Source organism: Henningerozyma blattae, chromosome 4 (assembly GCF_000315915.1).
Source record: "Henningerozyma blattae CBS 6284 chromosome 4, complete genome".
Classification (NCBI taxonomy): domain Eukaryota; kingdom Fungi; phylum Ascomycota; class Saccharomycetes; order Saccharomycetales; family Saccharomycetaceae; genus Henningerozyma; species Henningerozyma blattae.
Window position 1 is genome coordinate 35959 of NC_020188.1, and position 16137 is coordinate 52095.

General features: G+C 35.0%; 6 protein-coding genes across 6 annotated transcripts; 2 read left to right on the forward strand and 4 right to left on the reverse strand.

Annotated features, from left to right (window-relative positions):
- Positions 1 to 354: 354 nt before the first annotated feature.
- TBLA0D00160 (alkene reductase) lies at positions 355 to 1611 on the reverse strand (the record flags this gene model as incomplete). The annotated part of the gene is made up of 1 exon (XM_004179997.1): positions 355 to 1611. One exon carries the CDS (start codon positions 1609 to 1611, stop codon positions 355 to 357), a length of 1257 nt encoding a protein of 418 aa, XP_004180045.1.
- Positions 1612 to 3523: 1912 nt separating this feature from the next.
- Positions 3524 to 4639, forward strand: TBLA0D00170 (uncharacterized protein; the record flags this gene model as incomplete). Its single annotated transcript, XM_004179998.1, has 1 exon — positions 3524 to 4639. The coding sequence occupies one exon, from the start codon at positions 3524 to 3526 to the stop codon at positions 4637 to 4639; it is 1116 nt and encodes a 371-aa protein (XP_004180046.1).
- Positions 4640 to 7820: 3181 nt separating this feature from the next.
- On the reverse strand, positions 7821 to 9257 carry TBLA0D00180 (uncharacterized protein; the record flags this gene model as incomplete). Its single annotated transcript, XM_004179999.1, has 1 exon — positions 7821 to 9257. One exon carries the CDS (start codon positions 9255 to 9257, stop codon positions 7821 to 7823), a length of 1437 nt encoding a protein of 478 aa, XP_004180047.1.
- A 491-nt stretch (positions 9258 to 9748) lies between these two features.
- SKO1 (Sko1p) lies at positions 9749 to 11248 on the reverse strand (the record flags this gene model as incomplete). The annotated part of the gene is made up of 1 exon (XM_004180000.1): positions 9749 to 11248. The coding sequence occupies one exon, from the start codon at positions 11246 to 11248 to the stop codon at positions 9749 to 9751; it is 1500 nt and encodes a 499-aa protein (XP_004180048.1).
- Positions 11249 to 11626: 378 nt separating this feature from the next.
- Positions 11627 to 14974, reverse strand: RIA1 (GTPase RIA1; the record flags this gene model as incomplete). Its single annotated transcript, XM_004180001.1, has 1 exon — positions 11627 to 14974. The coding sequence occupies one exon, from the start codon at positions 14972 to 14974 to the stop codon at positions 11627 to 11629; it is 3348 nt and encodes a 1115-aa protein (XP_004180049.1).
- A 410-nt stretch (positions 14975 to 15384) lies between these two features.
- On the forward strand, positions 15385 to 15633 carry TBLA0D00210 (uncharacterized protein; the record flags this gene model as incomplete). The annotated part of the gene is made up of 1 exon (XM_004180002.1): positions 15385 to 15633. One exon carries the CDS (start codon positions 15385 to 15387, stop codon positions 15631 to 15633), a length of 249 nt encoding a protein of 82 aa, XP_004180050.1.
- Between the last annotated feature and the right edge of the window lie 504 nt (positions 15634 to 16137).

A 16137-nucleotide genomic window follows, 5' to 3' on the forward strand; every position in this document is an offset into this window, starting at 1 on the left:
TCTCATATTTACAGATCCTATTTTGCCATTTCAAATTATTGTGTGTATTTTTTACAAAACTTTTCAATAACTCCACTTCGTATATTAACGTAGTTATAATATTGAACTCAGAGAAAACCTTAATTTGAGTTTCATAGAGCCACAATTCTTAACAAATTTTACTCAAGTTACATGTTCATGATTATAATAGACCAGTTAGATTGGAATTGTAAACATAATTATTCTTTTCTTTAATCTTACGTAATCCATTTTCTACTTAATCCAGTGATTTTGCCTCACAAACTTTTTTTGATTTCACATACACAACTCGGCTTTATTTAGAGATTCCATAATTAGTTTCTGCCAATAATATTATCAATTTATTGTATATGTATAAAAAAAAGTTATCAATAAGCAATTACATAAGGATATTATTTTTTTGTCATTAGACTTTACAGCTTCATCACAGGTTGGATAATCCAAATATCCTTCTTCTGACATAGTATAGAAAGTATCTCTATTATACTTGTTCGATGGTAATCCCTTTTCCAATCTATCGACTATGTCTGGATTAGAAATCCATATTCTACCATAGGCCAACAAAGTTCTATCGTCCTTTAGAAATTCTTTGGCAACTTCTGGATGATAAGCAAGATTACCAGCTCTTATAATGACTCCTTTCCAAATGGAGTATATAAATTCGTTGGTACCTTCAGTATATTCACCTTCACCTTCAGGTAATACTGGACTAGTAACACGAGGCTCTACCAAGTCAATAAATGCAAGACGGTTTCCAGCTTGGGCTCTTTTTTCTAATTCTCCTACTACATAAGCATATTGAGCCACAGTCAATGGATTAGAGCCACCAGATATATCATTGAAAACACCATAGGGGGAAAGTCTGATACTAAGTTTGTCAGCCCCAAAAGCTTCAATCAATGCGTCAACGACTTCTAAAGTAAATCTTGCTCTATTTTCAATAGAACCACCATATTCATCAGTTCTTTTATTAGAATTAATGTCTAAAAATTGATTTAACAAATAACCATTGGCAGAATGAATTTCAACACCATCAGCACCTGCAGCAATACAATTTTTAGCTGCTGCTACATAATCCTTGATGTATTGTTTCATATCATCCTTGGTTAAACCATGAATCTTGACTTTATTTTCCTTGGCAATTTCCCCATGGATATCGTTCCCATAAACATCATCAGTGGCACCATCGTATCTTAACCCATCTCTAGCCATTAACTTGGCATCAGCAGCCCAACCTAAAGCCCATAATTGTGGCCAAATAAAAGATTTGTTCTTATGAACAGCAGCAAAAACTTTTTCCCATTCCGCAATCTGTTCTTTGGACCATATAACTGGAACATTGTCATCACCACCAGCTTGTCTGGAGATAAAAGCAGCTTCAGTGATCAATAATATTCCTTCTCTCCTAGAACGTTGATCATAATACTTAGCAGTCCATTCCTTATGAGAAACATAATCAGGATGTTGAGCCCTTCTTCTAGTTAGGGGTGGAAAGACAGCTCTATGTTTCAATTCATTGTTACCTACTTTGATTGGTTTGAACAAGTTTGCGTCGCCTAAGGCAACAGGTTTAAATTCTTCGACAAAAGGCATTGTAGATGTAGGGTTTAAGAACAAGAATAGCAATACCCCTGCGTTATATAGACATCTGTCAAGTAGAATGATTAATAAGCATATACAGGTGTTGTTGTATTTAGTTTAACCAAACCTTATTGCATATGTATATACATACATATGTATATACACACATATCTATATATATATATAGATATAGATATGCCTTTAGGATCCGAGATCCGAGATCCGCTTCCGCCTCCCTTACACTTGAGGCGGACCCTAGATCGACCGCGATCGCCCCCAGATCCGGGCTCGAACGCCTCTTCACTAGCCGCCCCTTTTATATTCCGTCCAACGTCACATCCGACAAGCTTCTCCGATGTATCCCGCTACGAACACCCTTGGGGTTCTAGGTTCCTGAAAACCGCTGTACTCAGCAGCAGCACGTGCCGGCGGAAGACCTGATCTGGAAATGCCGAACGGGCTATAAGCCGAACAAGTCAGCCGTGCCGAAGCCGAGACCAGCTGTCCGGAATGTCCGGATGGTTTCTCCAGATACGGTCTGCTCGGACTGTACAGAGTGTCCGAGATGATTATGAAGGGGTTTTTTCCGAGCTGATTATAAAGTGTTCAAGGAGTGTCCGGCAATTCCATGGAGTCTCGGACTGCCACCCCCTTCTTCATTCGGATACTGTCGGATGCCGTTTCGGGTCCAATTATATAACTACCACTTCAGGCCGACTTTTTTCACTTACCATTTTAGGACGGATTTTTCAGTCACAGCATGCCTACTCCCCTAGTTTCTTTTTTCTTTATTTCTTGATTTCTTTATTTTTTTTTTTCATATTTTAATGTTTTCATATTGTATTTCATTATTTATTTATGTTAGCCAGCTCATCATACTTTTGTTTTTGACTATCTTAATAGCTGGCCTGAGTATCGTTGTAGGTCGAACCAACTACCGCATACGTTTGTTTGTTTACTCCTGCAAGGGGAGCCTGTGGACACCTCCCTATCCGATGCCCGTAATCATCGCCTGCTTTGAAGTAACTGCAGTCCACAACTGGAAGGCTCAGTTATCTTACTTAACGCATGGCCTGTGTATAATACTTGTTTACCTGTTATGTTAATTATGTATATTCGTCGAATATTTAGTTGTGTGTTATATGCTATTTTGTTTTGCTCTGTATTTGTTTTGTATTGTTTTAGTATAGTTTTCTATGTTTTATTTGGGCAGTTTTGTATATTTTACTTGGATAGTTTTGTATATGTTTGTGTACCCTTGTCTCCTCTCAGACAACTCCGTGCCACTCCGTTGTCCTATCTTGTAGGGAGCTTGTTGTTTCGTTATTGTTTATTTATTTTTTGTTTATTTATCTTTTACCACTTACACTCTCCTTCAAGTCAACTCCTTCAAATGTACTCCCTCAAAATGGATTAACTCCTTCATATTGTTTCTCTCACTATTCCTTCATAGTACTCGTTCTATCGCACTCCCTCATTTCAATTGGAAATTTTCTTTCCAGGTATATAAACTTAATCGATTTAGTATCCTTGTTTTTTTTATTTAAAAAGATTAATAATCTCACCTCTTTTTTCTTTTCTGCCAATTTTTTTTATTTTGCTTCAAATTTTGTTTATATTCTCTTAATTATTTTTTTGATAATCTTTTTCTTCCAGTCTGATTACTGATCATATCAAACAAATATATTCAATCAATCAAATAAGAATAACTAATCGTTGTAATTTTTTTAAAAAAATCTACCATCAGCCAACAGAATTCTTTTGAAACTTTAAATATATTTTTTTACAAAGAGGAACTATCATTTTTTTCTTTTATTTATTTTTGGAAATAATAATAATAATAATTAATACCACAACAACTTTATTTTCGTTTTTCTACACTACTTCTCTCTTCACAACCCCCATATAAAATTCCCTTTGCATTATGAAATTCGATACCTCCGTTTTATTAGGTTTAGCCTCCTTATTAGCTGGGATCTCCCAAGCCGCCGATGATGAATCTCAAGGTTCTAACAGATTGGAATTCTCCAACATCGGTTACACTGGTTACTACGAAGATGTTCAAGAATTGAAACATATCTGGCAAGAAAAGAAATGTTTGTGTAAAAGATCCAGAGAAGCTTGGTTCCATGGTACTAACGCTCCTTTATCTGAATACTTGAGTATTCAAGTCCGTGGTCCTGTCGCTTTGAAACAATTCGGATATTACCATGCTGATTACTTTGCCATTGGTGATCCTTACTCTAACTCTACTAGTTGGACTCGTGGTGGTTACTATAACTCTGTTTCAGGTCTTGCTGAAAACGTCACTTTCTTAAATAATTATGGTGCTCAATCTCCATGTTTGGGTGGTGCTTTAGCTTACACTGAAGATGATGGTATGGCTAACTCTGAAATCGCTCACACTTTGAAAGGTGACAACTTGATACCATCTGGTAGAGAATATTCCATCTACTCCAACAAATTGTGTCCTCACTCGGGTGTCAAGAATGGTTGCGGTGTTTATAGACATGGTATCCCAGCCTACTACGGTTTCTACGGTAAGACTAAGATGTTCTTATTTGAATTTGAAATGCCACACGATTCAAGACCAAACATGACTGCTATCCCATACTACGATTTACCAGCTATCAGTTTATTAAACGATCGTATCCCAAGAACTTCTTTGAACCCAACTAACGAATTATGTAATTGTGTTACTGGTGGTTGTGGTGTCTACAACGTCTTTGAAGCTAAGAACGGTACCGAAAACAATCACTTATACAGTACATTATTCACAAACCAAGTTGGTGGTCAATTAGCTACTGGTTTCGTTTCTGATGGTTGGATTGAAAGAACTGATGGTGTCATGAGAGGTGGTGTTATCATGGACTCCGCTGGTAACATTGTTACTTTCATGAACAACAACACTATTTTCGATGCTTCTATAAGTGCTTCTGATGTTGAGTCCTTCTTATCTCAAATCCCACAAGATCAAAGTATCTCTACTCAAATAGCCGCTGCTGTTCCAGTTTCTTCCACGAAGACTAAGAAGAAATAGATATCTTAATTCGATTGGACTAATTTAAAAATAAAATCAAAAACAATTGATATCGATTACATTCTTCATTTTCTGTATTAGCTCTTCTCTTTTAACAAAAATATTTTAATCTACCAAAAAAAAAAAAATGAACCAACTCCAATTGTGAAACATTTAAAAAATCCCTCAAAAAAAAACATCATTATTAGTATTAATTCACTTTTTAATAACATAATAATTACATGTATTTGTAAATATATGTGGTCTTTATTTAAAAGAATACCTAACCAAAATATAAGCGTTTAATTTTTCTTTCATATCCTTTCCCTTTTTTCATTCTTTATTTTTTTATTTATATATTTTATGTCTATTTTTTTTCTCTCCCAATAACTACTCGATATATAGATTAATGTGTTGTTACTAACTACTAACTATAATGATTTTTTTTTCGAAACGAAAATAGTTACATAAAACATATTTAGAAAAACTATTTTTAATTTATAATTTATAATACTTATTAATCCTTATATAATTGAAATGTAATTTTGTTCTGCAAATATTTACATAAAAATAACCTGAATATAGTAAATTTGAATATCAAAAAAAAATTCTTTTGTTTTCATTTATATGAGTATGAGTATTTTTTGAGTTTATGATTTTTTTATCTTTAGCCAATTTACTCAAATAAATGAAAATTGTAAGAATACTACCAAAATATAATAAAAACAAAACAAAAAAATATAAATAATTGACAATATATAATGCCATTGTTGAAAATGAATGTTAATAAATATAATAGGTCTTTATGCGTAAACAAGTAATAATTACTAGTTTAGGAATAATATAAGAGTATAATGTACAAATAATAATACTAATAAAATCCCAATTAGGTAATTCATGTGTCATAAGATTAACTATTGAAGTAAATGATGTGTCATAATATTATATATCTAATTATAAGTTTGTATTTCTTATATTTATTTTTATATATTATTCCTACTTAGAAGGGTAGGAGGTTTCTATAATATAACTTTACTAGTAACAACAGAATTATTCTCTAAATAATGTCGGACTCTAATATTAATACAACTTATACTTCCGATAAGCCATATTATTTCAAATGGAAAATAGAAAGAGATAAACGCGTCAAAATATTAATAGGAATTTGTATCTGACTGTAAGACATTAGAATCTTTTGTATTATTATTGTTGTCAGTCATAATTTAAGAACTAATTATTTTTTAGTAAGTATTTAAAAATATAAAGACCTCCTACCTTTTTGAGTAGGAATGAAAATCATGTAAAATAAATAATATACAAAAATTTGGTGTCAAATAAAAGGTTGGCAATTTATACAATTGTTTTTGGATAAGAGAAGTTAATTCATATATAGGTGAAAATTTTTCATCTAATTAACCCCAAAAGTGTTGTATGTCTCTCATGCTTAGTATATCCCGTAGTAGTTACATTACGTACTCCATTTGACGACAACGAATTATCCAATTGGGCTTTTTATTAGCAACGTATAATCACGTTATACTCTTTTATCCTGGAATACTGTATCCACTGCTTTATGTATAGAGACCATAAATATTTATCAATAAATTTATTTTCAGCACTTGTAATTAGAGCTCAAAACAATTAAGTTGATATATTAATAACTTGATAAATGAATAGTATAATAACTCTTATAAATGATTTAAGCGCTGGATATCTATGGTATTTATATATAATGTATTAAAAAAAATAGAAGAATATAACCTATGAAATAATAATTATGAAAAGTTCAATTCAGAACTTCTCAGGTGCCATAGGCAAAGAATCTACTCTTATATTATCCATTTCTTTTTTATTGTTATTTAAGACTGTTTAATTTTTTTTTTTTAACTATAATACAATATTATTCCCAATATTAAGACGATATGTAACAGTAATATTGCGACTTTTGTTGTTGAATTCTGAGCAAATAGGAATGAAATTAATTTTCTATTATTGGGGCAAGTTATTTTTTGTTTAATCAAGCTCGATAGTTTTTTTATACGAAATTTTTCTTTTTACTTTATATCATATAAATATTTGAATAACAGTCGCATACTGTACATTTTTAACGTATAAGACCTGGAATGGATTAGAAATAGTCTTTGTAGTGTTTCTCCTCTTAGAAGTGTTTTATTTTTGGCTATATATATTTAGTATCTCTTTTGGTGGAATAACCATAAAGTTTTTCGAAAAGAAGCTCAATGTTTCATTTCTAGCCACTTTTATCAATAAAATTCTCTTGGAATAAAATTTTCTTCCACTCTTCATTTTATTGGAGAGCTATTAATTTTCTTGATTTCTAATACATGAGTATCGAATTTAGCTGATATTTCAATTTTAGTAAATTCCTTTTTACAATTTAGAGTATGATGATCAAATAATTTGAACAAATTGATTCGGTTAATAAAAATTTCTTAGGGACATGCTAGTGAGATATCCTTAATGAAAGCCCAAAAAAAAAACATTAATGAAGGAAGGAACTACCTTTAAGAATAATTTCATTTTTTTGATACAATTAAATAATGCTCACCAAAAGATCACTTTTAGAAATATAAATTGCAATATATGATATTTTCACCAAGTATTTATATATTCTCGTAGGGCTTGTATTTTGCTATATTACTCTACATGTTTGAGACAAGTCAATTCTTGAGTGTATAATATAATAAAAAAAAGTAGTTTAACGTGGGAAACCAAAGTCAAAATAATATCGTGATCCCTAATAACATGATTTACTTTGGTAAATGTAAATCCCTTTGTCAAACGATCCACGGAGTCTTGGTTAAAAAAGATAATCAATCAACATATATATATTTATTAGGGTGAAGAGTGAAGAGTTAAGTAGTTTAAATCTATAATTTTAGTTTATATTTATCAAGTAAGGAGTGAATATATGTTTGTGTTTTTTTGAAGTTGAATGTATAAGTATAAAATTAAGGTGAATAATCATGCATAGATGTATAAATCAGGTATATATAATTGCAACCACGAGTGCCAAAGCAAGGCGCTGTGCAAGGTGTTAAGCGAAGTAAGGTACTTGTTGAATTTCTACTTCTATTGAGATGAGGAGAAATTGACAAATACATTTACGAGAAGTACACCACTGGAAGTACATTTACGTGAAACACATGACTGGACTTAGTACTTCTCATGGTGTAGAGTTCTACTTGGCTTCGCTTCGTAGAGCAGATCCAATAAGTTGACCCATCTTTATCCTTTCATTCAATTGAATATTAAATTTAAAATCCTTTGGAGCTTGGAAACAAATGACCACGGTGGATCCAAATTTAAACCCACCCATTTCTTCACCTTTTGTTAAAGGTACACCATCCTGATTATTTGTTGGAGGCATACGATCTTGATCTTCTGCTAAAAGAACACCAGCATCTTGGGAAATAGTATAATCCAATTCGTAACAAAAAGATTTTTCATTTAAACTTTTTTTATTTATATGAGAATATTTTTTTTGATTTGTTTTCAAATCTTTATCGAAATTTAAATTGATGGACCCTACGTTTGTTGCACCCACCAGAGTCATGGAGAAAAACCCATATTTCCATGAACCCAATAATGGTACTCTTTCATTTAAAATGAATAAATTTTTCAAATTTTTTTGGAAAAATGGTGATACAGAGAATAATCTCCCTGGGAAATGTCTTCTTAATTTAACAGTCCAATTTACTGGAGAGTGGAAATGATGGTAATCACCTGGAGAAAGATATATGACGGTGAAATACAAGTCTGAATGACTATTCAATAAATCATATTCATTATCATGATTATGAACTCCCAAGAATGATTTTATGGTATAAGTTAAACCTTTTACTTGCTCAATTTCACCATTAGGATCATGTACAATACCGAATTTTAAAACGGTACCATCTACGGGGGAAACAATGGAATTTGGAGTATTATCGATAGGTCTTAATTTCAAATTAATATTTCTATAAAAAAATTGACCAAGATTTAAGTAATTGGATAAATTTTTATCTTTAATTTCGTCAAAGTTGACATTATAAAGCCAAATATAAAAACGATAACCATAAGGTCTGAACCAAGTTGGTAAAGTCAATTGATTGAAATTGCCCCAAAATCTGGAAAGAGCATTGAGAGGAAGAGTCTTGTACCAAAAGATGAACCAATTATTTTTGGTAATGTGGATATCTGGAGGCGAATTGCTATTGCTATCATTTGCGTTTGCGTTTGCATGTGCATTTGCAGTTGCAGTTGCATTTGCCTTTGCAGTTGTTTTTGTTTGTTTCGGCCTCGCCTTCAAATTTGCCTTTGCCTTTTCTTCATTAGATACAATTTGATTTATTATAGTGGGAGGCAATCGAGTATTTTTTTTATAAAACCGTCTTGCCAAATAAAATACAAAGAGACATAAAAGAGTCAATTGGAAATTGGAGAGGTAAGATGGAGCCTTGAGCCAGTACATCAAATGGCTAGTCGCCACACGATAATTTTTTAATCTTGATGATGGTTTGCCATGAGTATAGGCGTTGGCACTTGCTACCAGTAGAGATTGGTTTGTTAAAAGGGTGTTGACCTCACATAACTCGTCTGGGAGGTCACGAGCCTCATCAATCAGTCTATCCATAATTGCAAATTGCAACTGCTTTTTGCTTTTGCTTTTGCTTTTGCTTTTGCTTTTGCTTTTGCTATTACTATTGAAAAATAGTGAAATTTGATCTACAATGCAATTTGATCTATAATGCAAGTGCAACTTGACTTGAAGATGGTCACGAGATATGAATAGGCGACGCGGGAGCGGGCGTAGATCGGGAAGCAATTTTCTTCTTTTTTTAATGCATATAATATTTTCATGCCGACTAAGCAAGTGTTTGCTTGTTTTATATATATGGCTTGTGTGTGTGGCGATCGAAACTACGGGCTAGTGCCGTGGCGGCGGCTGTGAGAACCGAGTGCCGAGAATTGAGCGCCGTACGCGCGGCCATCCACGTGACTGCCGCGAGCCACGTGCTTCGCACGTGGCGAGCATGTGAAGGACGCGAAACCGCAGGTCATGTGACAGGTCCACGACGCGAAAACACAAGGCGTGAAAACGCGAAATGAGAAACTCGGCTTGCATTAGTCGGTCCGCGGCTGGGCACGTGGGTTAACCCCTCTGCGCTGGACAAAACCGGAACGCGTGAGCATCGCTTTTAACGGCGCAAGTAGCTGGGCGGCTGTAGCGGTATCGCCGTGCGCGAGTGCTGCGTCCAGAGTCGCCAGTAGCGCTGGCTGCGGCTGCATTGGTTCCGCGGGTGTGGATGGTGGAATGCCCGAAAGAGTACCCAGAATAGCCGCCATCTCGGCATATTCGGCCTCGTAGAACCGGAGATCGGCCTCGATTCGGCGAATGTATTCCTTCTTGCGGCGACGGAACCGAGACGCCGCCACACGGTTCCTTTCGAGAAATTCGCGGCGCTTGTCACGTGCAGGGTCTGGCGAGGCGTCCGTGTCGGCGGCTGCCGATGTGACTATGGCGGTGCCTGTGGCGAGGTCTTTTGACGCCATGACGTCCTTCAGAGAGGAGGCAGCATCACGTGGACTATCTGTGGTGGCCTTTGTAGTTGTTCTCTTGCGGCGTTTCGTAGCAGGCTCTATAGGAGCAGTATTGGCAGCAGAAGCAGAGGCAGCAGCCGTGGGACTTGTGGCGGAGACACTCGAGAGTGTGGCGGGGGGTATTGCTTGGGATGCGGGGTCTTTTGCAAGTGTAGGCACAGGCACAGACACAGACACAGGCGCAGGGGCCATTGCAGGGGTGGCAATGGCGGAGGTGGTAGCGCCGCCCGCAGTTCCCGCGTTGAGCAGGCCGGAGATTCCCGGAGTTAAGAGACTACCGCCGGGCGTTAACAGGCTGCCTGCTGCTCCTTGGTCCATGTATGACGGCGAGAGTAAGAGCGGCGGTAAGCGCTTAGAGCCGCCCGGTGTAAGTAATGGCGGGCTGGCCACGGTAGGGACTCCAGAAAGTCCCATTCCAGCCAGATTCATGCCGGCAAGGGCTGTGCCGAGATTGCCGTTGGGGTTAGGGTTGGCCATGCCAGGCGTGGGATTGCCGCCTGCAGATCCTGGTCCTGATCTGTTTTGCAAATGCATAAACAAGGAGGATCGACGAACGGCATCGTTGCCGTTTGCAGCAATGTTTGGATTTGCGGTTGTGTTTGTGTTTGTGTTTGCGTTTGTGGTTGAATTTGGATTTACATTTACATTTACATTTGGATTTGCACTGGCGGCTGCAGCATTAGCACCATTTCGAGTCTTGCTGGTGGCAAAACTGGCCTCGAATGGGTTCAATTCCAAATCAAACGCATTACGGGCGTTCGAAACACCATGGCTGCTGCCCAAAGGGCCTGCTCGATTACCACTCAATCCACTACCTAATCCACCTCCCAAGGCATTAGGTGTGAGTAAACTATCCATCCCGTTGGGTGTGGGCACTATATTTAAACTCATTGTGTTTGTCGTTGCATTAGCACTTGTATTGGTATTCATATTGATATTCATGTTTGTAGTGCGATCACCACGCCCGCTTAATCCTGTAGTTCGACCTCCCACTCCAACACTGTTATTGCGTCCATCGTTCATCTTTGAAACACTTAGTACACTGGTACACGCTAGTAGTGGTACAATCTGCTTGACTCGCTGTACTGACGAGCCTTTATTTCGTCTTATCTTGTTGTCATATCAATCGCTCTCTCTACCCTCTGTCTCTCTAACTCAATACGTTTTATTCGCTTTTTTCTTTGTTCACTCGCTCAATGGGAAATAAAACAAACAAACAAAATTGAAAAATCAAAAAAAGAATTAAAAAAAACAAACTGAAAATATGTCGTATATAGAAAAAGGGAAAAAAAACCACCAGTCTTATGCTTGGCAAACCATATATACACACACACGCACACACACACACATACATACATATATATATATAAACGCACAACACACACGCCGTATGCGTTGCAATCAATTTCTTTTTAAAGTACGTTGCTTCTCGGCATTCTCCACAACTTTCTCATCCACAAATAACCCTTTCCGACGACGTACCAGGTTCATATGCTTTCTCCCCGGATTCTCTCGATCAGCCACGTCCCCTAATTCCTCCAATTCTTCTTCGGTGGTAGGGACCCAAAATGGATCAATGTCAATAATTTCAAACCCAGCAAAGATCAATTGTGGTTGTGCCGCACCAGATGTCTTTTTACGAATATCTTCACTAAACCCAAACGCTTCCACCACTGGAATATGTGATTCGATTTGGAAAAATGGGGTACCTTCTTTCATCTCTTCAGATATAATAATACCTTTTCTTTGTTGAATCACTGCATACACTTTACCCAACACTTCAATAGAACTTTGAATATCACAGGAATATATGGCCCACATCATTCTTGGCGACCATTGTAAGAAGCTTTCATGGATCACATCTCTTGTACTGGTGATTAGCCGTCCAGATATATCGATCACTGCTGTTACAGCAGCAGCTTCTTCATCTTCTTCTTCCATCACTTTGATATATTCTACACAAACACACATTCCTTGAACAACTTCTTTCGCAAGAGGACCTTCCAATGTCGATAATTCAAACCCATTAATAATAGACTCACTATATTCAAAAGTCGTGTTACAACTCTTTCTAAATACACCTTCCATTAATTCATCTTGACAAATTAAGATATTACTTCCAATACGTCTTGGTCCAAATACAACAATTTTCTTGATAAAGTCATCGTTCCGTAATTCGACATCAATATCATTCCCTTGCTCTTTGATTTTATCCAACACTTCTTGGAATTTCTTGATAAAATTCTCTTTTAATATCAAATCTTCTCCATTATACAACTCTTTAACTTCTATTTCATGGTTTTCAATAAATTCAACTATTTCCCTTGGTAGGGGGAAACTTCTAACTCCAATTTTATATTTATCCAATCGAACTTCTCCTTTTCCAACATCTTCATTCTTGTTTTCACTAGCCTTGATAAATGTTTCTCGATATGGAATAGCAGGCTTAGAACTACTAATTTCAATCTGCGCAAACCGTTCCCTTAAATCCTTCAAACATCTCTCCAAATGTAATTCACCAGCTGTACATAAGATATGTTCCCCATTATCCGAAACAAACGTCTCCACACATGGATCTGCTTGGTTTAATAGTTTCAACCCACGTACTAATTTATTCATTTCCATCGGATTACTTGGTTCTAATGCTACTCGAACAATCGGTTTAGTGGTCAAATTAACTGAACCAAAATTAATCCCCTTAATTTCAGGTGACACAATAGTACCATTTTTCAAAATCTTCCCCGTTATACCACGAATGCCAACTATATTGCCAGATGGACATTCATCTAATGGTACCAATTCTTTACCCATGAAAAGGTATAGATGGGTTATAGTGGTCAATTCGGTATATTCTTCATTATCCTCATCTTCTTGTTTCACATCATATTTAGGTCCAATGATTTTAATAGTTTGTGCAACTTTTAATGTACCACTGTAAATTCTACAAAACCCAATTAAAACCTCATCTTTTTCATCAAAAATATCATCACTAGCATCCGAACTATTGTCATCTATATTTGCAATATTAAGTTGGGTATCTTCTTCCTCCTCCTCATACTCAAACATATTTGCTAATGGATCATTAGGATCTAATCCTTCAGGAACTAAAAAGTCATTATCCACAATAATTTCTTCTCCTTCTTCTTGTTCATACTCAAATAGTGGTGAAGGTTCTGTTATAATCTTAAATTCATCATTAATCCTCTCCTCTTTTACCTCTCTTATCCTCTTTGATGATGCAGATATCTTATTATCTAATGAAATCTCTGGTGTGAAAAATTTATCAGTGGCTCTTTCATATAAATTATTATACTCATCATTTTTTTCAGAATTTTGCTCTTGTGATTCTTTATTAATTTCTAAATTCGATAATTTTTCAATCATCTCAGCTCTTTTGGCAGCTTTAATAGCTTCCATTCTTGCATCATTAGCAAATCCATTATTACTATCATTAGAATTATTCTCTATAGGTAACTCTATTCTTGGTATGGATAGAATTTTAGAGACATATGCTGTCACAGGCCCATCTTTATCACAAGCCTTTAATGAAGCTAGTAAATTTGAATCAATCTTATTCTCATTAATATTAGATCCCAAAATTGTATCTAATCTTTTCTCTTGTGAAACTAAAGGTGAAGGTAAATGCTCAATTACTGTTAATAAAACAGATGTACTAACAGGTAACCATTGACTCATAATTGTCTTCAATAATTGTTTATCGTCCTTAGATTTCAAATCTCTTGGTAATAGTTTTATGTTTAAAGTTTTAGAAATTTTTTCAATCATATCCAAATTTTTCTCAATGATTGTATTGGAATATATTTTCCAAATATTATCAAGGATTAATGATACAAATAATGGATTTAAAATTTTATTTGTATTTTTATTTTTCAAATTCTTACTAGTTAAGATTTTCTTTGTCTTAGGATCTAAATAATAATCTCCCCAAAGAACTTTTTGAAGAACTTCTCTCTTAGCTCCTAATTTGGACTGATAAAATTTAGCCAATTGTCCAATATTAAAACCCCATCCATCAATAGCCGAGGCAAATATAACATTGTTCTTTATAGGATCAAAATATAATTCAGAATCATCAGAATCTACAAAGGTGGCACTAGAATCTGTCTCTAACTGTTGTCTCCATGAATAATCATCCAATTGTCTTTGACCAGCAAAAAATGATCCAATAACAGAATTAACTTGTTCAATAATTTTAGTTAAATGTAAATAAGCTTCCATGGGGGTTAATTGTAACTCTACAATTAATCTATCAATCTTGTTTAGGACTAAAATAGGTTTTAACTTTTCTGTCCAACATTGTCTTAGTACTGTAACCGTTTGGGAACAAACCCCTTCAACAACGTCTACCAATACAACAGCACCATCACAAAGTCTCGATGCAGTACTCACTTCACTAGCAAAATCAATATGGCCTGGAGAATCAATTAAATTAATCAAATGCTCGTTAACTATAGGATTTTTTTCATCTTGTTCATTCTTATGAAGAACTCGAAAATATAAAGAAATTGCAGAAGATTCCATAGTAATCCCACGCAATTGTTCATCTGGACGAGAATCCAAATATCTGACTTTCCCAGCTAACCGCTGTGAAATAATACCATTCGAAGCTAGTAAGGAGTCTGATAAAGACGTTTTACCATGATCAACATGTGCTACAATACAAATATTTCTAATACATGACGGATCGTTTTGTAATTTTTTAAATGTTTCAGGACCTACTTTTGGCATTGAAATATCAAATCAGAATAAAAATTTAATATATTATTATTATTATTATTTTTATCTAGCAAGTAACTAAGCACTTTTCAAAACCTGTTAATTTTTTTCTTTTTGTACATTATTCATCTGGGAGATTTTTTCAAGAATGCTATGCCATATTATAAAATTCCGAACAAAAAAAAATAACACCCTGAGTCGCAGATCTCAAATTGAAAAAAAAAAAATCGATGAGCTAAAAGGAAATTAGTACTGACACATGAAAAGGTATACATTCTGAGTCAAAGCCATATATAATTATGAACTCTGATGAACACTCTAATGATATTTCGATAAATAGTACAGATATTAAACATGGCCCTCGGATCATACCAAAGATGGAAGGAAATACAAATTTAACATTGTCCTCAAGCAATACCAATATGAATTCACCGGCTCCAATACCTACCAACTCAGAAATGAAAAATACACCACAGGAGGATCCAACGAAGTGCCCACTATGCTATTCATCCTTACAGAAATGTCTCATTCAACAGAACTATGCGATGATCATTTGTCCCAATGTTCAATGTGGTTACCCTTTTACTACTAGCGAGAATATTGACCATATTTTATACGTACATGAAGATGAAGTATTATCAGTCGCAGAGTCTCGATTAAGTAATTGTTGATATTCATTATCATCCCTCTATATTTCTGTTCCCTAACACGTGTCACGTGTGGTCGTGCTACACGATACAAGTCTCTTTGAAATTTCCATTTTCGGCACCTTTTTGCTTGTTTTTCGCTTCCAAAAGTTTCAGTAACCCAGATCAGAAAATTTGGATGAAATTTCTGTTAAAACATAAGAGTTCACGATTCACTTGGTGATGATACTAAAACTACTTTGGTTTCAAAGTTTCTTGTAATGCTTTTTATTTTTTTAGATGATATCTTTAAACACAACTCATATACAATAGCTATATTAAATAACACTAATTAAAAATTAAAATTGGTGAATTTGATTGTTCCCCTTTTCAGTTGACTATTGACTTTAATTTAACCTCTAGACTTTCTTCGATCCCAGTTTTGATTTGTGTACTTTTGCATTTATTACATCAATACTTTACATTTTTGAAGTATTTGCTTTCATTATATACTTTTTGAACTATTTTCCCCTGTATCATCTCTAACTT